Source organism: Pseudorca crassidens, chromosome 17 (genome assembly GCF_039906515.1).
Source record: "Pseudorca crassidens isolate mPseCra1 chromosome 17, mPseCra1.hap1, whole genome shotgun sequence".
Lineage (NCBI taxonomy): Eukaryota > Metazoa > Chordata > Mammalia > Artiodactyla > Delphinidae > Pseudorca > Pseudorca crassidens.
The window spans coordinates 3,597,219-3,623,128 of record NC_090312.1 but is presented as its reverse complement, the minus strand read 5'-3'; the positions used below and the strand labels follow the sequence as shown (position 1 = coordinate 3,623,128).

Here is a 25,910-nt window from a genome sequence, read left to right as displayed (position 1 = left end):
TCCTTCTTTCCTTTTGAAAAGATTATGTATAGAAATCAGAGAAAGAAGATGAGTCTTATTTCAGAATTTTAGCAATAACACTTTAAAATGAAGTTGGTATACTGCCTATCTATCTTAGGTTTCCATGGCTTTATTTTTAGTATTTATGACAAATATACACTGCCTGCAGGTGCAGACTATATAAAAAGTATTGCCAATCAAAACCAAATGCTAAGGGATAAACTGATGAAAGATATTCTTCCCAGGAGACTCTAGAAGATGAAGATTTTCTCATAATCAAAGCCAACATTCTTTACCAAAGACTGAACGTCCTGCGGCAACACCAAAACCTGTGCAGGACTGTGCTCCGCAACAAGAGAGGCCGCGATAGTGAGAGGCCCACGCACCGCGACGAAGAGTGGCCCCCGCTTGCCACAACTAGAGAAAGCCCTCACACAGAAACGAAGACCCAACACAGCAAAAATAAATAAATTAATAAACTCCTACCCCCAACATCTTCTTTAAAAAACAAACCTGTGCAGGACACACAGAAATCCAAAGGAAACAAACCCACAGGTTGTGTTCCTGGAGGAACAGGGGCAGCCAAGGGGCCCAGCAGCCTCAGAGGCGTGGCCTGAAGTGTCCTGTGGACTCGACTTCGGGAGGTGCTGTGGCCCCCATGACGGTGGCAGACTCCCCCGTCACGGCTGGGCTCTGGCCAGCGCATCACAGGGAAGCTCTGCTCAGTGGCTGGGGAGATGTGCTCCCTCCCCTTCATTAGTGAACCAGGAAGCATGGAGCCCCCTGGTTTAATCTCTTTTATCTGGATGAATCTGGTGGTAAACCCATCCCACCAGTCCCCTCGCTCCCCAGGCCGCGGATTACCCTTGTCCAGGTCTCCTGCCCCTCCTCCTATCCCCCGGTCCCGGTCCCGTATGGCCCTGAACACAGCACGATGCCTTCATACACTCCATCTCTTGAAAGATTCTCTTCCTTCTGGTGGAAGCATCATCCCTCAATCTTTCAAAGCTCAATTCAAGCTCAACCTCCTCAAAGGAGCCCTTCCTGGAACACCCCAAGTGGCTCTGGATGGCCTTCCTATGCTTCTGCTGCATTAGCAGAGCGCTTCCCACGTATCAGACAACTTAGAAGGTCAAACTTGACCCGCCCACAGGCCACCCCCCCACACTGGCAGAGGACCCGGCACTCACAGCCACTGCATAATACCCAATACGCTGCAGAAACTTCATCCAAATTTCCTCACTATGACTTTCTGACATCCAAATTTCAAGCAAAATAACCACGTTATACCATGAAGACCAAACTTAGAATAACTGGAAAATCCTATCATTAGTTTATTACCCCATGGATGCTACCACCACCACCTTACCCACACTCAACACTGTCAATTAATCATATGGGCTTTCAAATGACATGTCAGTGTGATTTCTAGCTGTTTTACTCTCTGTTGAAATTTCTACTTCCTTGGAGAGAAAAAGGAACCAGATTATGAACTATTTGGTTAATACAGACTTTATAAGAAGCTGGGCAGGACTAGGAAGAAGGCTGAAAATGAGGCGATTAACAACTGAAGGAGCGTAAGAGAGTCAATTTTCAGGAAACAAGAACGTAGCAGAACATTGAGAGAAATGGCAACAGACGCGATAAGCAGCAGCATTATAAAAATCCCTAAGTGCTCACCAACTAAAATACCCAATGCTAGGAGCTAACTTTTGACACTGCTTTAAATTTATAAGTTGAATTAGTAACATATGCTTTCTCATGGCATTCATGTGGCCTCTTATTTCTCAGCATAAGTTCCTTAGGATTAAGGATGCATCTTTGTACTAAACCACATTTTTATTTTCATTTTTAGAACTGAGGCTTTTAATTTTTGAATAAAAATTTTTATCTATTGTTTTTAATTAAATAATCAATACAGATTCACTGTAACAAATCTAAATCATAAAGGTCTATAATGTAGACAAAAAAAAGTAGACAAGTTGAAGCCCCCCACCCCCCACCTTCACATACAATCCCACCTTCCATAGGGGTATTCACTGTCCACATTTAACTTTCCAGACTACCAGACTCCTTGTATGCTTAGAAACACACACAGGTTTGGCTATACACACACACGCGCATGTAGGTTTCAGCACGGAAATCGGGCCAGCTCGTCTTTTCAAACAGCTGCACGGCATCTCACACTCCCTTATTTATTAGCTACTAGCTCCACCCCCGTAGACACCGGGGTCGCTCCACATTTTGTGCTACCGAAGACAGTGCAGCAGGGGCGCCGCATCAGTGGTCCTGCGCGGCTGTTTCCAGGGGGGGCCGGCAGTACCAGGAGCAACCGAAAGCACTGTCCCAACTCATGCCGACACAGTGGAGTGTGGAGGGCACCTTGCAACAGCCCCACCAAGAATGGGTATCACAGTCTTTCCACCCATCTAACAACAGGTTAACAGACACAGAATGCTATCTGTCACTGTCTGTGTTCGTAAGCTTACCGGACAGTGTATGTCCGTTCTTCTACGGGTGCCCATTTTTACCCTCTTATTCAATGAGCTAGAAGAACACTTGAAAAATAAGAGATTTTAATTCTTCATTGCATGTATTACAGATGTTTCCCCTTCTGTGTCACTGCTTTAAAAAGCATTTCTTTTACTAGTAGAAGCGCTTTCGTACTTATGTACTGACGAACTCTACGGACTTGCTCTCTGTGCCTTCCGGGTTTTGTGTCAGGCTTGGGAGCAGCCCCGCCCTCACAATGTGCAGTATTTACCATCATCCTCCGTACAGAAACCCTCCTTGAGAACGATGAAATCATGACCCTGATTCGCACAATTCTTTCCTCTGAGGAGAATTTTACTAAGATCGAAAAATTGCTACTGAGCTTTCTTGCTTTAAGGAAAGGTCAGATAACACCCCACGATAAGGGCCAAGGTCACACAGCGACTCTGCTGGAACCTGGTTCAGGGCATCGGACTTGTGACTCTTAGTTTTCTGCCCCAATGATACCACCTTTAAAAGCACTTTCTAAATTCAAAGCAATTATGGTGGATCACAGAGTTAACAAAGTGCATCTGGGCACATCAGACCTCAGGTGTAGAACCTACACGTCACTATAACTGTTAACACTCGCAAACGTGTACATGGCTCCTTACCATTAAGTAGTTTATAGTCTAGAGAGGACAAATGGGTACGTACATAATCGTTACTTAAAGTACATACCAGGAAAATGGCACATTAGAGTTGTGGAAACATGTTTCACATTTATTTGAAATTTTAAAAAAAACTAAATTAAAAAATGCACATGTGCTCTTGTCCACGTATTTCTGACTATAATCCATTAAAACATCTGACTTAAAATATTATTTCAATTAGGCAATATAACCTCACTTTAGGTATCTATTATAAAACAGTTATGTAATAAGTACATATGCTGTGATTTAGAATAAAGTAAATAAATTATCAGACTCAATAATTAATTCTATAAAGACAACATAAAATTGGTAACAACCAATGCCCTACTAGGTTTTTATGAAAAGCATTTTCATTTATGCTGTTTTCATATGAATGAAGAATTTAATGCATCTCATTTCATGAGATTTGATATCAAAATGTTTCTCCCTAGAGGGGAAAAAAAGCCATTTAAAAACCAACACAGGAAGATGTTAAAGCTTCAAACATTTAATGCCTAATGTCTGAATGTTATTTTTTTGTGTACCAACAAATTAATGAAGAACATTTTGGTAAATCAGGATGAAATTAAAAAATTATTCACTAAAAAGAAGATAGGCGATACGGCACATTTAACATTTTTCATAGAATACTATCTTTATATGAAGCAACTGTCCCAAAACATTTAAATAATGTTTGCAAGGTACATACCCCCATTTAAAGCACAATATGAAAACTCAAAGCTCATGGATGCAAAAATTTTAACTGAGAGTAGCCTTTAGATATTTCTAAAAGCAACTTCATTACATAAAAAAAGCTATGACAAATACACACTATATTTTAGGAAAAAAATAAATGAAGAGGCTTTATTGGTCTGATCATAGTGGGAAAACATTTTTGCTAGATTAGCCACATCCTGGAATCCATGCACTTACTGGCCTTTTGGTTCATGGCTTTATAGATACCGTTTTCAGAGCACAACACCCTGACACTAACTTTTAAACAAAGCTTCCAATGATACCTCTGCTTCACACCCTCCCTCAACGCCCTCCACCTGCTGTCAGCACAGAGAACTCGACTGCTGGGCAGGCAGGGCCCTCTACTGTGTCTACACTTGGGGCTCAGGGCTTTGTCATCTGCTTCCCTTGTGTGTCTCCACATACGCTTCCCCATTCGCTCACTGCTCAGTCGTCCCCAACTCCCTCCAGGGATCGTCCTACCCACAGAGGGGAGTGCTGGCAGGGATCCTGTGTCCACCTGCCACAGAGCTGGCTGCCTGCTTGATGGGGACTACTGTGGACCCCCTTACCACGCTACAAAGTAGGTACCATTCTTCCGTTATGGACGAGGAATCTCCAAGCCAAGGCTCATCCAGTGTGTCAAGATCACACTGAAACTAGCAGCAGCGTTGCAATGACAGCAACACTGAAGTTTCTGACGCTGTACGTGCCAGAACGGCCCCAAGCCACCTACACACGAGGCCGTCCCCCCACGACTACACAAGACAGGAACCACTCTTCGTGTCTTGTGGGACGGAACTGAGGCACAGAAAGTTAAGTACTTTGCAGGCGGCATGCACTCATGATTTGAACCCACAGGTCAATACAATTCCAAAGTCCAGTTTTTTCCTGCTTTATTTCAGAAATCCAAATCCTCTGAAACACCCCATCTTACTGCCTTGTGAAAGGCTAAAGAGACACAGTCGTGTTTCTAAGGTTCATCACATCATGCTTAGAACTACTACTCTAAGCTTTTGAGATCTATGAGAAAAAATAGGAAAGAGACTTTATTTATCATGAGTTACAAGAGACTTAAAAAAAAAAAAGATCCAGAACATAATCCCAAAAGTTTATTTAAAAATGCTAATGGTAACCTAGAAAATACATTAAGTATGTTGCTCAAAACAAAAGGGTCTAAACACAATGTTTCCTTTAAGCTCTGTCCAAACCCAGCTCTTAGGCTGTGAGCTGGATCACTTCCCTAGGAAAGCAAGAATACAGATCCACTGGGCTGAATTATTCATCCACTCTTCACTTTCACAGAGCAATCTAAAAGGACTACAGGCTGTGGGGTGAGCTCGGCTAACGATTCAGAGGGAGCGCTGGAACAGAAGGAGAGCTCACCTTTCTGAGGCCTGATGATGAAAGACTGCGTGGCCCCGTGCACCAGCCGGCAGTACCCATCTATCAGGTCGGCCATGTTCTCGGCAATGGTCAGGGACGGTGCTGTCACCGTCAGAGGCTGGACAGGGGAGAAGACCCAGAGAGAGCTGTTATTGTTCTTTCCAGTAATCAAAGGGACAGCTGCACTATGACATCAGATCTCTAGATACACTTGAACACAGAGTGGGAGCGAAACAAGATCTGTCATAAGGTTTGAGTGAAAAAGGAAGTTTGATATTTAAGGATGTTATTCCTAGAATATGTGACAGAAGGCAAACCCAGGCAAAAAAAGAAAAATCACTTAAACCGAGACTCCCTTTCTAGAACAAAAAGAGGTGAAAAAAACACTTCCTTTCAGAATGTCTGGTCCCTTAGGCACGCTCTAATTAAGAAAAGAATTTAGAAAATTAGTAAGCTAAAGTAGAGCTTATTTTAGAAACTAGAGAAATGTGGAGTAAATTTTTATCAACCATCCATCGTAATTTTTCTGACATTAAAGAAAATTAGTGGAATGTCATTATTTTGAGCACGCACAGCATGTTCTGCTCCAGAGCTTAGAAACCACACTTTTCAAGTTAAACATGCAATTATGATAAATTTCCTAAAAACCTATCATTAAATGTTATCCAGGAGATCATCAAAGCTGTATTTTACTTTCAAACACAAGTATGTCCTAACTCATGTAGTCTACATAACCTCCTTCCAAAGGGACAACTTATCTCACCTGCAGTATCCTAAATATTATTTGAGGGTAGCAAACAGAAAGGAGGACAGCCTGAAAATCATGGTGCAAACAAGAAATTACTGAGATATTTTCAGGAAATTTCAATTTGCAATACGGTTTCAATATTTCATGGTATCATTTGTTTAGTTCTGAGAATCCACTGCCTGGAGCCTAGAAATGCCGCGATCCCAAGGCAGCAGGAGCAAGAAGGCGTGAGGAGCACCGAAAACAAACCATCCCCGCAGGGGCCGCAGCAGAGCAGAGCCCAGGTGTGCGAGTGGGGCCAGGTGAGCCCCCAGAACGGGCTTCACCCACGAGTAAGCCTGCGTGTGCCGCCAGGTGGTGCAGACTCTTGGGTATGTGAGTATTCTCTGCCCGTCTTTCAGAAAGGTCACCTTATGCAGTGTTTGCCAAATGTTCATTTCTCGTGCCAGGCCTGCCTTTACTTTCCACACCACGTGCTGATTAAGAAGAGGCTCCGGGTCCAGACTGTCTGGGATGAACTCCATGTCTACCGCCTACTAGGACCGTGGCCACCATCCTGTGCTTGGTTCCCTCACCTACAGACTGGGGGTAACCAAAGTATCTCAAAGTGCCTCTTCCGCTGGGTTCTGAGGATGCCGTGTGTTGCCCTTGGCTTCTGTGTTAAGTGTCGGACAGTGGGGACATATGTGGCACAAAGTACCAGCTGCTGCCGTGGTTATTTTCCTAATTATTACCCCCCAGAGAATGTCACACACTGCACAGTCTGGGAAATAACACTGTAACATAGTTTACAGAATTTATATAATTCTAAGAGGCTGATTTCCTTGGTAATTCATGATAATCTCCCAGCATCTCCACAATAAGGCTCCATTAATTTTTAAACCTGTTTTCTATTCTTGAGGGCATTTAATCATTATCATTCGTAATGTAACGCTTATTACATTAGAAAAAGCTGTGATTCTGATGACCCACGAATACTTCACCTGCAACCAGAAACAATCATCATTTCTACAACAGCGCTTTATTTTCGTCTTCCCATCGTGACGCACGTGAGCCCTCCTTACCTCAGGCGCTCCTGCAATCTTCAGCTGCAGCGTCCCTTTCCTGTCCTTGTCTTCGCTGTTTGAATACTGAATGGTCTGCACTTGATTGAAGTCGGCCAGGTGTGTGGGCTTTGGGAAGAAAAGGCAAACGCTCTGGACCACAGATGCAAGACTCATGTGAACTATTCTGTGCAGTCCTCACGGTCCCAAGCCCACCTCATCCTCCTGAGGACACCTCCCTAGACGGGATGTCTGAGGAAACCAACTGTCCATGTTGCCTGGGGGGCCATTCTCCCTCTGAGGAGCAGTCATGGACCTGCTAGGGCCACCTGCTCACTTCACGGTCAGGGATGTGTCTGCTCTCTGTGCTCCTGACGGCCGAGGGGCACTCCATCCTCAGGAGCTGCACAAGTGGTCACCAGTCCCACACGACACATGACAGAGAAAGGAAGAAGGGAGTCCCCGACCTGACTCACCCTCTGGCCTGGGGGGAACCGTGTGAAATTCTTGGCCTAAGGGAACATTCTGCTCCACTTCTCACAGAGAGAGGGACCTGTTCCCACTCCCAATGCACCCTGAGCTAGAACAAGTCTCTGAAACGTTCTGAAGTTCCAGAGTGTAACAGTGCTAGGGAGACGCTGGGTATCCAAAGGGCCCTTCCCACACAGACAGGCCAAGAGAGACACTGTTCATTTTCCCAAGAGGAGTAAACTCTTTTTTCTTATGCAGACAAAACATGCCCATCCGTCTTTCATCCTCTACCATTTCATGACAACGACCGGTTCGCGTGAGACGATTCCTATAGGTTTATCCAAAACAATCGGCCTCGTTAGGACCTCTTTCTCTTAGAACATCACAGGTATCAGCCCCTCCCTGCCAAGTGCCCCACTCAGCACAGATTATGCCACTGGGACTGAGCCGGAATTACGGTTCAGAAGGGGACTCCTACCCCGCGCCCCTTCACAGGGAAGCGTCTCTGCAGCACTGCTCTCAGGCACTGCTGTCAGGCCCCCCGCACGGATACCCACGGGCAGTCCTCCATCCCCTGGGCAGCACACAGCACGGCCCCCACGCCTGGCCCTCTCTTGGCCTCTGCCCTCATGGGCTTTCCTCCTCCCTCCGTGGCTCTCTTTCCATTTCCTGGCTTCTCCCCTACTCAACCCACAAACGTTCAGGTGCTACAGGGGTCTGTGCTGGGCCCCGTCCTTCTCACCAGCTGTGCACGGCCTGCCCGGTGAACACCAGCCAGTCCTGTGGCACAAGTACCATCTCCAGTCCTGAGCTCAGACTCAAGTATCCCACTCCCTACGTGACATCCTCGCGTGGACACTGGAGAGAGACTGACGGCACACCCAGCACAGTCACGGGGACCCCCCCCTCAAAACACCTTCCCCCTCCAGTCTTCCTCACTTCAACAAAAGCATCACCATTCAACCTGGTTCCTGAGTGGAAATATGAAGGCATGATTACTGACTCCCCTCCTTCCCTTACCCCACATCCAGCCCAGCTCCCAACACCCAGAATCCATGCGTTTTCCCTCCATCCCCACGGCCACCACTCCAGTACAAGCCACTGTCTTGCACGGTGCTCAGAATTCGTCCTGAAATTGTTTCCCAGCCAGTGTCCCTTCATCCGTGTTCGTCCTCTAAACAGACAGCCCCCAGAAGCCAGGGAGGTATTTTAAAATGTAAATCTGGTCCTATTAAGTCCCCTGTAAAAACGGTACAATGCTAGCCCAAAGGAATCAAACACCCACATGATCTGACCTCTGCCTGCCTCTCTGACCTAATTCCCCACCAGGACCTCGTCTTGATGGGATGTGCTCTGGTCTCACTGGGGCAGGGCCATTCCCTTTGGTCAGTTTTCAGCTGACCAAAGAATGAGGAACATGAATGAGGACCAGGGCTGTGAGAGGCCATATAATGTGCAGGAAATTCCCACATGGTGAAAAACTGTCTTGTGTCCTGAATGGCTTTCAGATATCCTGGTATTTATTCATGCTGGCGAAAAATCTGATTCTAGAACCCTCATCTATTTTAAAACACAAAGTATGCTCTGCATGGAATTTTCCAGGAATGCAACTTAGGTGTATTTCAGGGAATATTACACTTGCCTGTCTTTGGAATGTTACTATGAGCTGCTCACCATTTTGGAAAAGGACATCACCGAGGGCGATGCTAGTCTGATGTTTGAGCTGCTGGCACAAGGTACATACACTGTCATAGAGGAGGCCTGAGGCTCCTCCTAACACACTGGGAACCAAATATCATTAAGTCAGTGGTGACACATGAAATGAGAAATATCTCAATTAGTTTCAGTAAATGGTTATATTAAAATATTCCCATTACTGGCATCTTACAATTTAAAAAAATTTCCAAAGCACAAAAAGAAAGTTGAGTTATGGAAATTATTGTATTTAACTTATTTTTTATTCCTTCTTTTAACCCATTGTTTTTCTGCCTCATTCTGACATTATCCCTCAAGGTCGGCCACATAAAAAGAACAAATTTTAAAGAAGTACTTAAAGGGAACAGCAGAAGAAATAAGCAAAAGATATTAGGAAAAGGAAATCTGTGAAGATAAATACTGAAATTAATGAAGACAAATAGATTAATGCTATAACCCTACCCGCTAAGCCTGTCCTTCAAAAGCAGCTGAAATAAATCCTTTGCAAATCTGAAAAGAAGAGACAAATCCAAACAGACAAGCTTAGGACTGAGAAAGGATATAGAAATAAAGTTACTGGAAAGATCGTAAGGGTATCACGAGATGCAACTCCATGGCAACAATTTAAAAATGTAGAAAAGCAGATGAGAACGCTAACAGTATGAATTACCAAAACTGACACAAGAACTGGAAAACCTGAATAGATCTATTACTACTGGAGAGGTTGAAAAAACGGTTAAACACCCACCATTGAAAAAGGCACCATGTGGTTACATAGATTGATTCTATCCGCCTTCACAGAACACACAACTCTACCTTGACTTAAAATATTTCAGGCCACAAAATGATGAAAAGCCCCCTAATTCGCCTGATAAAATTAGTGTAACTTCTAATATCATGTCCTCGTAGAGCTAAAATAAAAAGACTAGACTGATTTCACTTATAAATAGCTGCAAAAATTCTATATATTAGCAAATATAATAAATCACTATTTCCAAAGAATAATACAGCATAACCAGTAGGAGCTATTAAATGGCTCAATATCAGCACAGCTAATCAAGATAATATACACTAATAACAAATTAAAAGGGAAAACACCAGGATCATATCATTAGGGCTGAAAAAGCCTTCAGTTAAATTTAGTAGCCACTCCTAATAAAAACGCTAAGCAAAGAAAGGCATAATTTAAAAACATGAAAGATACTTCACTAAAGGGACTTTACTGGTGGCGCAGTGGATAACACTCTGCACCCCCAATGCAGGGGGCTCGGGTTCGATCCCTGGTCAGGGAACTAGATCCCACACGCATGCTGCAACTAAGAGTTCACATGCTGCAACTAAGGAGCCCATGTGCTGCAACTAAGACCCCACACAACCAAATAAATAAATGTATTTCTTTTAAAAGATACATTACTAAAACCCAACATCAGAAATTATCCTGAATGATGACACACATTTTTTTTTTTTTTTTTTTGCGGTATGTGGGCCTCTCACTGTTGTGGCCTCTCCCGTTGCGGAGCACAGGCTCCGGACACGCAGGCTCAGCGGCCATGGCTCACGGGCCCAGCCGCTCCGCGGCATGTGGGATCTTCCTGGACTGGGGCACGAACCCATGTCCCCTGCATTGGCAGGCGGACTCTCAACCACTGTGCCACCAGGGAAGCCCGACATACTTTTAACTGATAAATTAAAACCTAAAACAAGATAGGGATATCCTCTACCACCCGTTTTTAAACATGATCTTCAAGGTGCCTGTGAATATGAGAACAGGAAAGAACTGCATAGATTAGAGAAAAAAGTTAAAACTATTCTTTTTTTTGCTGATTACATGATTATATACCTACAAAATCTAAGATTCTAATAAAAAATGACTTATTAAATGAACAAGGTTGCTGAATATATGATAAACAATCAAGTATATTCTGCTATGCTCACAGTATGAATTTTAAATTGGAAATGGCCAAAAAAAATTTTCCCAATAAGGCCAAAAACTCTGTAATACTTATGAATTAGCTTAATACAAAAAATCTATACAAGGGCTTCCCTGGTGGCGCAGTGGTTGAGAGTCCGCCTGCCCACGCAGGAGACACGGGTTCGTGGCCCAGTCTGGGAAGATCCCACATGCCGCGGAGCGGCTGGGCCCGTGAGCCATGGCCGCTGAGCCTGCGCGTCCGGAGCCTGTGCTCCACAACGGGAGAGGCCACAACAGGGAGAGGCCCACGTACCACAAAAAAAAAATAAAAAAAAAAATAAACTATACAAAAAAAGACTATGACATCTTATTGAAGGATGTAAAAGAAGTTCTGAACGGGCTTCTCTGGTGGCGCAGTGGTTAAGAGTCCACCCGTGCCAATGCAGGGGACATGGGTTCAAGCCCTGGTCCAGGAAGATCCCACATGCCGTGGAGCAACTAAGCCCATGTGCCACAACTACGGAGTCTGAGCTCTACAGCCCATGCTCTGCAACAAGACAAGCCACCACAATGAGAAACCCGCACACTGCAACGAAGAGTAGCCCCCGTTCACCGCAACCAGAGAAAGCCTGCACGCAGCAAAGAAGACCCAATGCAGCCAAAAATAAATAAATAAATAAGTAAATTAAAAAAAAAAAAAAGAAGTCCTGAACAAATAGAAAGACATACCATATTCTTGGACAGATAACTAACTAATATCTACTTTCACAAATTAACAAACAAGTTGGAATCCCAACAGAATTTTCTGCTAATTCTATAAATTTGGTTTTGAAAGATTAAATAGCCAGTAACAGCCAGGAAAGTGTACAAAAGAAAAACAATCCATGCAGAGAGTGTACAAACAAAAGATGACACGGGGATGCAGCACCCACTAGAGCAGTCCCATCTGGATGGAAGCAGTACAGAAAGAGAGAACTGTGTCCTTGGACCAGAACAGAGGATCCAGAACTAGATCACAAAGATGGCAGACACTCAGTTCAGAGGTGAAAGATACGATTACTGTGCTGACACGGCTGGCTGCTCACTGGGATACCAACAAGAAGGACAACAAGGGGACAATGACAGCAGCCAGCATCCTCTAAGTGCTCCCTCTGTGCAAGGCCTTCATCTCAACACTGCACACTCAGTACCCACTTCATTCTCCTACCACCCCTCTTAGGTAGTTGTGATTATTATTGCCATTTTGCTGACGAGGAAACACGAGCCAGCTGTGAAGAAATGGACTCAAAGTCACACGGCCAGCATGAGGGTGACCCACTGGGAACCCCGGCTGCACACTCCAGAGCCCACCCTCTGGACACACCGCAGGCCCACCTTGTACCATACACAAAATTCCACACGGGTTAAATGCGAAAGGACAAAGAAAACCTGGCAAGAGAATACAAGAGACTACAAATCAAAGAGAAGACAGATAACGTCACAGAGCTTCCTGAAGAGGTCGTGGCACTTTATACCCTCACAGAGTGTATGAAACGTCCAGCTGTTGCACATGCCTGCCAACACCTGGAATTACTCATCTCTTTCACCTCAGCCATTCTGGTAGGTGTGTAACAGTATCACACTGTGCATTTATCTGATGACTATGGGGCTGAACGTCGCTTCACTTACGTCTTAACTATTCGGACATCCTCTATTGGGGTGGCTGCCCTTTTCTTAGTGATATTTTTGATCCTGGAAAGAGCCAGAAGAGGCTGTTTCAAAGGACATGATACAAGTACAAATATACTTAAATTATATGTAGAAGTGAATGAAGAAATTAGTATCTAAAACTTCTCCAGATGAACTGTAACAACCCCATTCAGATCTCACCAACATATGTGCCATTTGTGTGACTCCCTTCCTTCCCAACTAAAGAATTTCAAAAACTTTCAACCTAGGCTGTCTCTTCCTCTTATTCCCTTGAGCAATAAACGCTGTGAAACGGAAAGCTTTAATGGCAGAATGATGTCTTTTCCAAGAGGATCCTCATTTCCTTATTTTGATTCCCCTTTGTCCACAATCAGGTCCGAAAGGAGGTGTGTTCCACACAGGCCGCTCCCAAGACTTGTCCAAAGCGCACTTACGTTGCAGCCCTTGTCTGTGAGGTAACTGATCCCTTCTTCGGGGCCAATCGCCAGCTCCACCGAAATAATCCAGCTCGACTTGAAGGTGAAACGGGTGACGGCAAAGGTACCAGAAGGAAAAAGATATTTTAGATAAAGAACCATGGACACATTAAAGGACCAAAGGGGGCTGCACTAGCTTGCTACTGATCTTTGTAACCAAATAATACAAAATATTTACAACTTCACGGTGCAGCATCTGCTGAGCCTAAGCAGAGACAGACAGACTGCGCTCGTTCCAGTGGGTCTCAAGCCAATGGTTTCTTTGGGAAGATTATATGAATAGGTAAACTAGCCCTTAGTGAACAGTTAATCAATGAATCGCTGGGCTGCAATAAAAAAAAAATCTTAGGCATGCTATTAAAAAAGGATGGTTTTAGTCTCACGTTGACACATTTTTTTTTGTATTTTTCCCACTGTAAAATGATAAAATATTCTCATGTTGTTAAAAATGTGACAAATTAGATTTCAATCAGAAATTTAGATATACGTGGATAAGAAAAAGCAAAAGAAATCACACCTAGTCCCACCCTATTTCCAAGTCCCCATACTTACACCAAGGGCACACTTGAAGCATTCTTTATCAAATCTGTACACTGGGGAGAGGATCTCAAAGAATTTCAAAATACTTTCTTCTCTATTAAGGTTGGCAAACTGTCTAAATGTTTGTTGAATCAATTTTCTTAGTGTTTTGGCCTGCATGATAAAATTACAAACATCTTTTTAGAGCCAACAATGAGGAAAGACCACAGCAATAACAGCCAACACCGAGGAACATTTCTCGTCCAGCCACCACTTAATACCACCTACGTTCACCAAATGTTGTATTTATCAGAGCTTTGTTTCTTTTATTTAAAAAAATTATAGTAAAATACACATAAAATATATCATCGCAACCATTCTAAAGTATACAGTTCAGCAGTACCAAGCTTTATTTCGTAAACAGAAATTGGTAAAGCAATAATTGGCTTATTAGAACATGTAGTAAACAGTTAGGCATTAAAAATATAAGGGCTATATTCGCATGTGACCTGAAGTCAGCAAAGCAGGGGACATAAAGGCACTCACACATCCCAACCTGGGAGGGGAAGTCGACACACCCTTTCTGAAGGCAATTTGGCAATAAGAAATCAAAAACTTTAAAACCACAACCTTTGAGAAATTATTCTTTAGGAATGATGAAAGAACTGTGCAAAGATGCAGCAACAAGGAGGTTCAGCACGGAAGCGTGTAGAGTACCCCACAACCGGCCATGCACACTGCAGTGTGTCTGCTACCCAGATGTCCTAAGACTGCTGTGCACATCCCATTTACTGACATGAAAATCCGTATCACAGTGCTACATGAAAAAATAAGACAAGGCAATCTGTTGTAGTGTAGAAGCCTTTAAAAGGAGAGCACAGGATATGGGCCTCACACAGGCTGGCACACGCACCAACGCACAGTGAAGACAAAACAGCCATGCCTCTCTTCTCTGTGTAGTGGGATCACAGGTGATCTCTGGGTGACTTTTCGTTTATGTGAGTTTTCTATTTATAAACCATGAGCATCTGGATGGTGGAGGGTGGTGAGCCCACAGTCCATGGTGTGTCAGAGAGAGGAGTGTGGCCTGAGGGGGCCAGCGGGCAAAGGATGTGTGATGGATGAGGTCTGGGGAAGGGTACAAGAGGGTGCAGGCCACAGGACGCAACTGGGTCCACCCTGGTGAGATGCAAAGCCCTGGGGCGGCCTGGAATAGGAATATTGTGATCTGACATAGATTTTGACAGGAATACTCTGGCCGCTACATTGGGAACAGTATGAAGGGAGCAGGAGAGATCCAGTGAGATGCCAACAAAATAATCCAGGCGAGAGGTGATGGGACCCAGGCACTGCTGCACAAGTGTAGAAGCAGAAAGGAGTGAGAAGTAGTCAGATTTCAGATTTGTTTTGAAAACAGAATCAACAGGATGTACTGAGAGGTAAGAGTTACCACTGAACTGAAATGGCCAAGACCAGGAGAAGCAAGGCGGAGGAGGGTCTTAGAGAATACCAGGGGCCACCTGAGCCTCGGTGTGAGATGCACACAGACAGGAAGCAAAGCCAGGAGACTGGAGACAGGACCAGGGTGGGATCTGGAGGGGCAGGGACAGGACCTCATCCCATGGCGGCCTGCAAATCTCAGCAGTCAGGGAAGTGGGAGCACGTGAATCAGCAGGGGGTGGCATACTCTGGTGGGTCAGGGCAGTGACAGCCTGCCTGGAGTGGCCTGAAGGTGCCAGTGTGGTCAAAGGATTTCTGGATCTGGGACACGGCAGAGTGAGCTGGACCGCTAGGAGCAGTGGTCAGCGTGGGATCCAGTTCCAGAGGGGCTGCGGTTACTGGAGATGAAGACCAGGGTGCGAGGCGGCAGGGGGCAGAGAGTGGGCCCTAGATAACCTAGGGCTGGTGACTTTTATTTCACAAGCTGGCTCTGCTCCTGCAGAGAAGGTGTGGGGGAGAATGGAAGCAGGAAGACCGGCGCCGGGCACGCATGGCCACCTGGGTGATGCTCGAGATGGCAGGGAAAGCGGGAAGTCGACACAACTCGAGCTTTGGGTGGAACAAGCGGGCAAACAGAAGGGGCGGGGCTCCGGGAAGATCAAGTCCCGTTAATTCTGAACGTGCCTGAGATCCGCAAGTCTCCCGAGCTGAACCACTGAGCATAAAGCTGGGTACAGACCCGAGCTCAGGAGACAGCAGGGCTGGGTCAGAACCTCACGGTCTCCAGCCGACGTGATTACAGGCATGGGGCCTGATGACTCCCACAAATACAGTGGCCGCAGGAAAGAAGTGCGGGCCAAAGCCTGCTTGGTAGGCCAACATTGGTTTTAACCAGGGCTGGGGTTCTGACAGGTGAGCCAAGTGTGGAACTACAGGCAATTGGAAGAGAATCAGTTATGGTTTTAGATCACAGGAACTAAAGTGAAGAGAAGCAAAATGGGTTCAAGGGCAAGGCTTGACTATCAGATGTCACCTACAACATGAGTGGTTGGCCTTGGACACTCTGTAAAAGAAAAGTCTGGGACGCGTGGTTTGGGGAAGAGCCGTCCAAGCTCTGGCCACGAGCCCAGAGACTGAAAAAGGCCACTCTCGCCACAGCTGAGACGGCATTTAACAGCTGTTCTGACTCCAGGCTTTGCAAACACTCTCTGCGTCTCCTCTTGAGCATTAGACCCACACATATGCACGTGCCCACCTGAGCTTTCCACCTGAAATTCCCAGACACCTGAAACCTGGCATGCCACCAAGAGAACTTGTGACTTTCTTCCAGGCCTGGACCTCCTCATCTCAGCAAATCTCCCAGCTGCTTAGAGACAGAAACCTAGGCGGCAACCTTGACCTCTTTCGCCCACCTCTCAAAACCCACTGCACTGCCACGTCCTCAAAGTGCTTTTCCAAAAGCCATGTTCTCTTCTCTAAGCTTCCCACGCAGCAGCCCCACTCTTGCTTTGATTTCTGTGATGGTCTCCCGTGGATACAGAATTCTGGTAGAAGAGAGACTAGTGAAAAACAAGGAAATGGAAATATCTGTGATGTGAGCATTATATGTAGTTAGTTAGTTCTTTGTTAAGTGTGTAGAAATAACTCTCACGTAACAGGTAAATATGCGCACGTGTAAAGATGAAACGCAACACCTTATGGTCCCTGCTGATTCTCATTCTCCTGCCGACCCCATGGCACAGTCGCTTCCAATTCCGCGTCTCCTTCCCTCACTGTGGTCCCCTGACCCCCAGCACCTGTGGAATGGGTCAACTAAACTGTGCACCTGACCATTCAACCTGCCGGAAAACTTCTGAGCAACTGGGCAAATAGGTTTGAAAATAGTAACTGTGCAGTGCTAGCAGACAGACAGCCTGAGCTACAGGTTCACGCCTCTGTGCCATCCAGCTGACTCTGTCAGTTTTCCGCGTGCTGCTCTGCCCGGCCCCTCCCGAGGCCTACACGTCACCCGGCTAAGACAGGAAGTCACACTCATGGGCAGCGGCCGCAGGAGCTGAAGGAGGGAGCGCGCCCATTCAGGGCTGGCTTCCTGAGGACACAGAGCCACACCCCGGCTCCCCGCCAAGCGAGAGCGGGTGCGCCTGGCCGGGAGTGAGTGCCCGAGCTTTCTTGGGGTCTCTACTCCAGTGTGGCCACCCAAGAGGACTGAGATTTCCGGCCTGCAGCAACCAGTGTTGGGCAGGAACTACAAAACCCTCGCTATCTGAAAGGAGCCCCAGATTCGTTTCTAAGAAGGATGCCTCAGAGAGCATCAGTTCTTTCTCCTTTCTCAGTAAGGAAAAAAATTCCACAAAATCTGACTCCCTAGAATCTCTTGATATTAATCAATACACTTCCCTGTTTATAGGGTTTCAACATCAGCTTTGTGTTTGCCCAGACTTAGGAAACAAGGCATCTATCAATCAATGCTAGTCAGTCTTAAACCAATTCATATACAGAGAGAAAGCCACTCAAAGTGAGGCAGTATGACCAGGATGAATCGTCGGACATTGCTGCTATTCAGCCTCTGAACAACAAAAATAATTGCATATTAATCAACCTAATCTTTATCAGATGCTGCTAGCAACAATGGACTCCGAGGGCTTCCTGGATGAAAAAGTTATAATGTAGTGCTAAAGAAAACATGCAAGAAAAGAGTAACAGGCTAAGAAACATTAACTGAGGAATTATCTCCCCACCTACCAAATGCTAAACATAGATACGTTAACAGTGCATGCAAAGTGTGTTTTTTAACTGAGCTATAACTGACGTATAACGTTGTATTAGTTTCAGGTGTACAATATAATGATTCAGTATTTGTATATACTGTGAAACGATCGCCACAGTAAGTCTAGTTAGCACCCATCACCTCACATAGTGACACATTTCTTTTTCTTGTGATGAGAACTTTTAAGACGTACCCTCTCAGCAACTTTCAAATATGCAAAACAGTGTTAATAACTGCAGTCACCATGCTGCGCATCACATCCCTGGGACTTACTTACAACCGGAGTCTGTAGCTTTGGAGCCCTGCACCCATTTCACCCACCCCAGCCTCCAGCAACCATAACCTGTTCTCTGTATCTATGAGCTTTTTTTCTTTTCATATAAGTGAGGTCACAGTATTTGTCTCTGTCTGACTTATTTCACTGAGCACAATGTCCTCAAGGCCCATCCACATTGCTGCAAATGGCAAGATTTCCTTCTTTTTATGGCTAAGTAACATTCCATTGTGTGTGTGTGTGTGTGTGTGTGTGTGCGTGCGTGTGTACGTCTGAAGCGTGCTTTTTTTCCACCCTACTTACAGGAGCCCAGACCAGACGGCCACTTCTGTGCTGACCCCAGGCTTCATTCTCCCTGGCACACAGCAGATGCCAGGAGCTGGCTGCTGAATGACTGCTGAGCCAGGCACTTCCGTGCTAACCACAGGGATGGGAATGACTAAACTAAGTGCTCCTGATAGGACTAGGAAACCATTCTATTACCTTGAAGTACAGAAACTTCAAAAAACTGGTAACTATTGATCTTGCAACATTTCTAGTTCTGAAATTAGATTTCTACTGTGAATTATACTCAAATAAGTTGAAATTTGGCTATTTTATTTGCAACGTAATTTGAGATTTACAGAAGAGCTGCAAAGACAGTACGGAATTCCTGCCCTTCGCCCAGTGCCCACCTCCCCCCATCACCTGCCCCGGAAGTTAACATCTCACACGACACTGGAACATCCGTTAAAATTAAGACACCAACATTGGTACAAGAGTACACACTAGCTGCGGACTTTACTCAGAGCCCCTAGTTTGCCCACTGACGCCCTCTCACTGCTCCAGGACCCCACACTGCATTTACTCATGTCTCCCCATCGCCTAGCTGTCAATTTTGTAGACTACCCTCAGGTTGGGATTGACTTGTTAGTTTTGCTGGTACAGTGTTTTTAAAAATGTGCCTCTGGCACTACTGAGATCAAAGAGTCAGAAAATTTAAATATACTGTAAATTATCCTTAGTAATCGGGCACATATACCCCAATCCTGTTTTGCCATCAATCAATCATAGCTTAAGTTCCATCAAATACAAGGTAACCTTTCAACACTTCAACGTGAGCATTAACTACAAATGATCTTCTAGAAGTCTAGATATGAAGGGAAAAAGGCATATAAAACAAAATGGCCTTTGGAAAAGCAAATACTAATTGGTCTAGCCATTCTATAGGGCTAGTCCGGGACAAATAAGAAGCTGATGTGAATTTCTTGTTAGTTGAAGTTTCATTGGCAATAGTTTTGAAGAGGAGACTGTCTGAACACAACCTAATTTGCACTGTAGCTGTTACATACCTATGGGTATATGTTTATGTCAGTCATACCCACAAGAGTCTGACGGCAATCAGTTGAAAGAATTTACATAGAAGGTGAAAAATTTTTGGCAGAAGGATATGAGCTACTGATTAAGCTATTTAAGAAGCCAAATATACATTATTTGTTTTACAAAAGTATACTGATTTCCTTTATATTAGAAAGCGTGTGAGAAATGAAACACTAGACGAATCTGTACCTAAGAAACAGAAGCTAGAAGTCAATTCTGTTCTCCCTGCTCGCATCAAAATCAGCAGCAACTGAACCTTTCAGAAAACACAAGTGCTATCTGTTTGGCTCGCGAAGTTTTCTCAAGCTCCCGAGGGTCAATTCCTTCCCCTCCACTACCCGTGCACACACGAGGCTCGGCCACCACTGCCTCCGAGGCTGACACTGCTCACCTTGATCACCTTAATCACCTCCAAGCCTTCTTGGCTGGAGTGTTGCTGCTTTTGATCTGTCCTCCATGCTGCTGTCAGGTTTATGTTCTAAAGTCCAAAAGGTGACCATGTCCCTCCCCTGCCATGAACACCCAGGGCCCCTACGTGCTCTCATCTGAGTACTGACGTCCACACAGGCGACCACAGTGTCTGAGCTCTAGTCACAGGGCTGACCTGACTGCCCGGTGGAGCTCAAACAGCAGCAGAAGCGCATCAGGGTCGGCAGCAGGGTGAGGATGAGGAAGGCCAGTCAGGCTGGGTCCTGAGGGACAGCCTGAAAGACACCTGGAGGGGACAAGTCCTGTGCAGGAATGGGGACGTTTCTGGAGTGACAGCAGGGTCAGAGCGGGCTGCCCAGGGAAACGAGCTTCTCCAGCCTTCCGGTTCTTCTACCTTGTGAAGGAGTATCATCACCTGCGCTATTCTCATGCCTCCTTCCACACGGTACCCTCTACCTGGAAAGTGCCTCCTCTAAGTCCAGTCATCTTTCAAGTGGCCCTTAAACTTATTCATTCATTTTTTCACTTAAATAAGATTTAGCGAATGTTACTGTGTGCCCGGGATTATGCCAAACACAGGGTTTAGGGCAGAGAACACAGCAGATGTCATCTTTGTCCTCGTGGATCTTAAAATATAGTGGAAGCAGGCAGACAAAATGCAAACAAGTAAATATCTAGTAATTAAAACCTGAGAAAGTAAAATTAAAAATTAAGACCCTGAGCAGGGCCCTAAGGTGGAGGATGTTTCTGCAGCCCCCCTAGGGAGGTGAGCAGTCTGTACGGGAGAGGACGCCGAGGCTGAGCTTTAGAAGAGCCGGCGATGGGGGACCTCCCCGGGGCCTTCTCACCTCAGCTACACTCACACCATGGCACCTGTGACATGGACCTGGGGTGGCTTGTTTGGAGTATGAGGATCCTTTTTAAATACAGAATAACTTCTTGGACTCCCAAATGCCAGCAGTCATACCTCCTGTGATAACTGCTTATCTACACACAGCTCTAAGGAGACTTCGCAGTAATTCTCAGGCCACCCTGGGACTAATGTTTGAGCACTGATGGTGCTATTAATGTGATATAGCCATTTTCGTATCCTTTCCTGCTTTCTACTTTTACACTGGGTGGTGCACTTCTCTGTCCAGTGATGGGGTAAATGCCCTGAGGAACAGTGTCTTACACTTGTGAGCGTCTCCCCCTGGGTCCACCCAGCAAAGGGCAGGCCAATGCACAGGGTGGGCTTCTGCGCCCACGCCAGAGCCTCACTCTCCAGGTCAAACTGAGTCCCAAGTGATTCAAGGTGATCGGGTCACAACTTTCACCAAGGCAGTCTGGCTTCCGAGCCAGTTTTTGAACCACTGTGTTCTGTCTTATCCCACTTGGGCCTCAGTGAGTGGGATGGTCTTCCACACAGGTGCTCTAGTGTGGAACATGTCCTCTGTGATAGAAAGTCAGAGCAGTAACAGCCACAGTTTATAAACTGCACTGTGAGAGGTACTTGTGGTAGTAGTTTATACACATACACACACCGATCTGCTGAACAGCCACACCAACCCTACAAAATATTATTTTCTTCCTTGTGGAAATAAGAAACCAGGTCCAAAACCATGAGGCTAGGAAATGGCAGAGCTCAGCTGAGCTGGACTCTATCTTGATCCAAAGCTGCGTCCTCACACCACACTGGACCATGTTCTGGATGGGCTGGGGAACCACACCTCGGGTCCCCGGTGTCCCCTCCCCTGCAGTGGGAGCTACAGGCAGAGACAGGAACTGGTGTCCTGCAAGAGTTACTAACGGGGAGGAGTGCCCTTGGTGGAAACAAGAGCAGACAGACCTCCAGAACACACTTCTACGCGTGCACGCGCACGCATGCGCGCACACACGCTACAGCTGCCACTGTGGCTCTTTTCCGTGCCGCTTCTGTACTTTCGTGTGTCAAAACACCCGAGACCGCAAAGACTCAGGCGACGAGGACCGCTGTGCACGCAGCCTTCTTGGGGCTGTGCTTGGCCGGACGCGCTCACAGCCAAGCGGCGAGACCGCGGCTTTCTGGCGGGATGCTACGCCTCTAAAACTCTGCTTGCCCTCAGCATGACTAGAGCAACTGCCAGCTTTTTGTATTACGACTTTCACACGGAAAGGAGAAAACCGCACACCACGGGGGAGGGGTCCGCCTAACGCGTCGCCTATTACGATAAAGCAGGCTAATTACCTTGACTGAGTCCAGTAAACTCCTAGGAAAAAATCGCTTCAAACCAACATCTTTTCTGAAATACAAAAAGAAGTGTATTAACAAATAACACCACCAAATCGATGAATAACATGACATTGTCGCAAGAACATAAAAGCAGTTTAAATTATTTACCCTTCCACATGTTATTCTAGAAGGAAATAAGTATAATAAAGCTCCAATGTACCCGCACAGTCATGGAACAGGTGGGACAAGTAATTTTCTAGATCTGTGCAGGAAACACCGATACAAGCTGGTTTAGGTAGAAAGTCTTTTTTTTTTAAGTCTTACTATTGCAAACCCTCTAAAATATTGCCTCTTTGTAAATTACAACAGTGAACAAACTGTTCTCCTTTGAGCATTGTTTGAAGGTTAGCCTTATAAACCTCGATTCCAACTGGGTAACGCACTGTATTTGTATAGAAAGTAGACTGGCCTGATTAGGGAAAGATCTGGGATACAGCAGGGAAGCTTAAATACCTTAGATTAATCCTAAAGGTTGACTGTTTTTAAAAATAAACTTTTTGATTAACATTAATCAATGTTTACAATCTCAGTTTCACACAGGAAACAAAACAAAAAAAGAGAAATTAAGTGAGTGGCCTAAGGTCAAAAAGCTGAATGTGCGGAAATGCTGAAAATCCCAGTCGTTTTCTTTAGACCAAGCTACAAAATCAATCGTTAGTAACAAGAGCCTCAAAGCATTCCGGCCAAGAAAACCGATGCAAAGAACGGCTCACTCTCATTTTCTACTTACTTGGGGTACTAAGTGAGCCAGGCTTTTGGCCACTAGAGGGCAATCGTGCGCTAGTAAGATGAAATAAAGCCTCTAGACATGAAAGATTATCAGGAGACACATGGAAAATATAAAAGGATCAAGAAGGAGAAAAGCGAAATAAAGGTACCTTTTCAGGATTACATAAAAAAATAAAATGAACATAAAGTATATTAAAAAAATAAAGCAGGGATGACTTCTTCACACGTAATTGTAAGTTAGCAAGTATTACCAATGAAACCATAGAAAACATGTCAGAGTTTATATGGTTGACTCTAGATCCGAACATTTTAATCCCCTATTCCATACTCTACTAGTTAGTACCTAAACCGACGAACTCCTTGCTAAATCCTGGTCTCAGTTCTCATATTCTTTTTCACTCTGTGGTGATGATGATGACACTGTTCACTGCTCCCGTACACAGTCCTTCCTCAGCTCCTATGACACACTGTTTTCTGGATTTACTTATCAGCAAATTCATGTAACTCCTGGCTTTCCATTTATTTTTCTAACCACTTTTGTTTATAACTTCCCTTCCTTATCTTTTCAGATATGAACAGGGAAAAGTGTCCACCCAAGTTCTTCCACTTTTTGTTGCCTCCTAAAAAGACAGGAACTTTGCATTTTAAGGATTTGGGTGCTAATCACTATGGGAAGTAGCAAAATAAGCACATAAAAGATAAACCAACACCCTAGAGTCTTAGAGGCATTATTCCTGAGCACTTTCTTCCCTATCTGCCTTTGCAGGCAGCTGTTCCATAATATAAAGAACTTATTTTCACAGAGGGAGCCCTGCACTGGAATCCTGGCTTTGCCGCAGGAGGATTTGGCTATGCCTTCATGCCTGTCAACCTCAGTGACCCACGTGTAAAATAGGGATGCTAATCCCTGCTGCCAACGGCGGTGCTGAGGAGACAGTGAGAATGTGTTAAGTCCCTAGAACTCTACACGGGTAGTTCCCCTTCCCCCGGAAGCACCCGGGATGCCCCTCCTGTCTGGCGAGAGTCTGGTCTACAGGCCTGACTAGCCGTCATCATGAGCAGAGGGAGGCGTGACCTGATGGTGCCAAGAGCAGACGTGCTGTAGGGAGGAGGGGAGGACACAGGCTGGAAGGCAGGTATGAGGGAGGCTCTGCTGGGAGCCCGGAGGAGGGTGGTGGGAGGGAGGGTGGGCAGCAGAGGCTCAGGGATGCTCTGGACGCAGAGCCAGCAGCGCTGAATGAAAGGTGACAAGGGAAGGCCGAGGCACCAGGAAGAGGAAGGCCGGGGGCCCAGGCGTGCCTCCTGGGACTTCTGCTTCTGGAGAGGGGTCGAGCAGGGTGCACGAGACCTCCTGGTGGAGATCTCAAGGAGGCAGCTGGCCACGGAAGTCTTTGGATGGGGGGCAGGGAACACCAGGGCCAGGGATGCCCTCTTCCCCACGGTGAGACCATCAGCTGCCACTACTCAACACAGCTCTGCGGCTATCAGTTGGCCAAAAAGTTCGTTCGGGTTTTTCCATAAGATATTACAGAAAACCCAAACGAACATTTTGGCCAACCCAGTATTTTTCTTAGAGTCCAATGGAAAGTAGAAAATTTATCATACTCATTTTTGTCACAAATGGAAAAATTAAAGATGGACCAAGGGGGTTGAATTTTTCTGTGTGAAAATAAAGCCTATTACTAGGTGTTACTTTTACTTCCAAGGTGAGAACAACTCCATTTAAGGAAAAAAAAGCTAAGGCCAACTAATGTTTAGCAAGTATGCAGTTTAGTTTTTCCAACTACTTTTGAGTAATAATGAGTCTGTAACACCTGCCCATACATTAGAACCCTTTAAAATGGGACACATGGCAAGTGAGAAAATAAAAATGAGGATAAAGTACACAGAATCGCTGGGAGAATTCCATACCACCACCACCCCGCTCCACACATTCTGATTTAACTTTACCAAGAAGCCCATCTACGAGGCTCGGCGGTGGAGGACACTGGGAAACAGCTCAGGCGCTGCGCTCACGGTTTTAGGGAAAGCCTCCTGAGACATCTGCATTCAGCACTCTCCAAGAAGCCTGGCAGGGCCACAGAGGCTGTCCCATTTCACACGTGGCCACCTCCCTCCAGCCCGTGTCGGGCACTGGCTTACGAGGAGCTGTCTGATGGGCAGCAGGCTAGCTCTCAGCTTTATGTGACATAAAACTCACTTGAACCCAAAGTCTGTACAGCCGTGAGGTAAGATGAACAAAACAGTAAACACTACTGATGTCGCACAAACAAAATAAAACTACTGGCCTTTATAATGAGGCAATTCTTTACTATGTAAATAATTATCAAAGGGTAGATCCTAAATACAGGTAAACTCATTTGGCTAAAACTAGCTTTCATGAAACTTTTAGGACACAGCCACCCCCCAATTCCCAAACCCCAGTATCAGGCTGTCAGATTTCCCACGTGAGCCCAAAGGAACCTTCTTAACCCACACGTGCAGTTAACGAGATACTAATATTAGGTGAGAACGCACTGTCCACAAGAGTAGCCCCATGAAGGATTCACACTTAAATTAGCTAAGATTCAGTTAACAATCTAGTTCCCAGCTGCACCGGCTCCACTTCAGGTGCTCAGAGCCACGGGGGCTAAGGGCGCCCACGCTGGCTGGGCGGACAGGACACTTCACAGCCTAGGGCCTGCAGTGGTGGCATGGGCTTACAGCAAGAAAATCTCGGCCTCGGCTCCCTGGCCCCCGGGGCTCCTCAGAGAGGGCGGTGGGCCCGGCCACACAGCCCCACAGGGACAACCACGACTGCCCGGGACTCCGGGGGGCCCCGCT

General features: G+C 45.7%; 1 protein-coding gene across 20 annotated transcripts in view; it reads right to left on the bottom strand.

Moving 5' to 3' along the window:
* The window catches only part of PTK2 (protein tyrosine kinase 2), a 252,734-nt gene that overhangs the window by 93,713 nt on the left and 133,111 nt on the right, over nucleotides 1–25,910 (bottom strand). For 19 of the 20 annotated variants that reach the window (XM_067712794.1, XM_067712793.1, XM_067712804.1 and 16 more), the window contains 5 exons: nucleotides 22,314–22,368; nucleotides 13,872–14,012; nucleotides 13,278–13,355; nucleotides 7,098–7,205; nucleotides 5,286–5,403 (listed from right to left, as the gene is read on the bottom strand). In XM_067712794.1, coding sequence (XP_067568895.1) covers nucleotides 5,286–5,403; nucleotides 7,098–7,205; nucleotides 13,278–13,355; nucleotides 13,872–14,012; nucleotides 22,314–22,368 — 500 coding nt within the window. The remainder of the gene's footprint in view (nucleotides 1–5,285; nucleotides 5,404–7,097; nucleotides 7,206–13,277; nucleotides 13,356–13,871; nucleotides 14,013–22,313; nucleotides 22,369–25,910) is intronic. The other variant, XM_067712801.1, reaches the window with a different exon arrangement.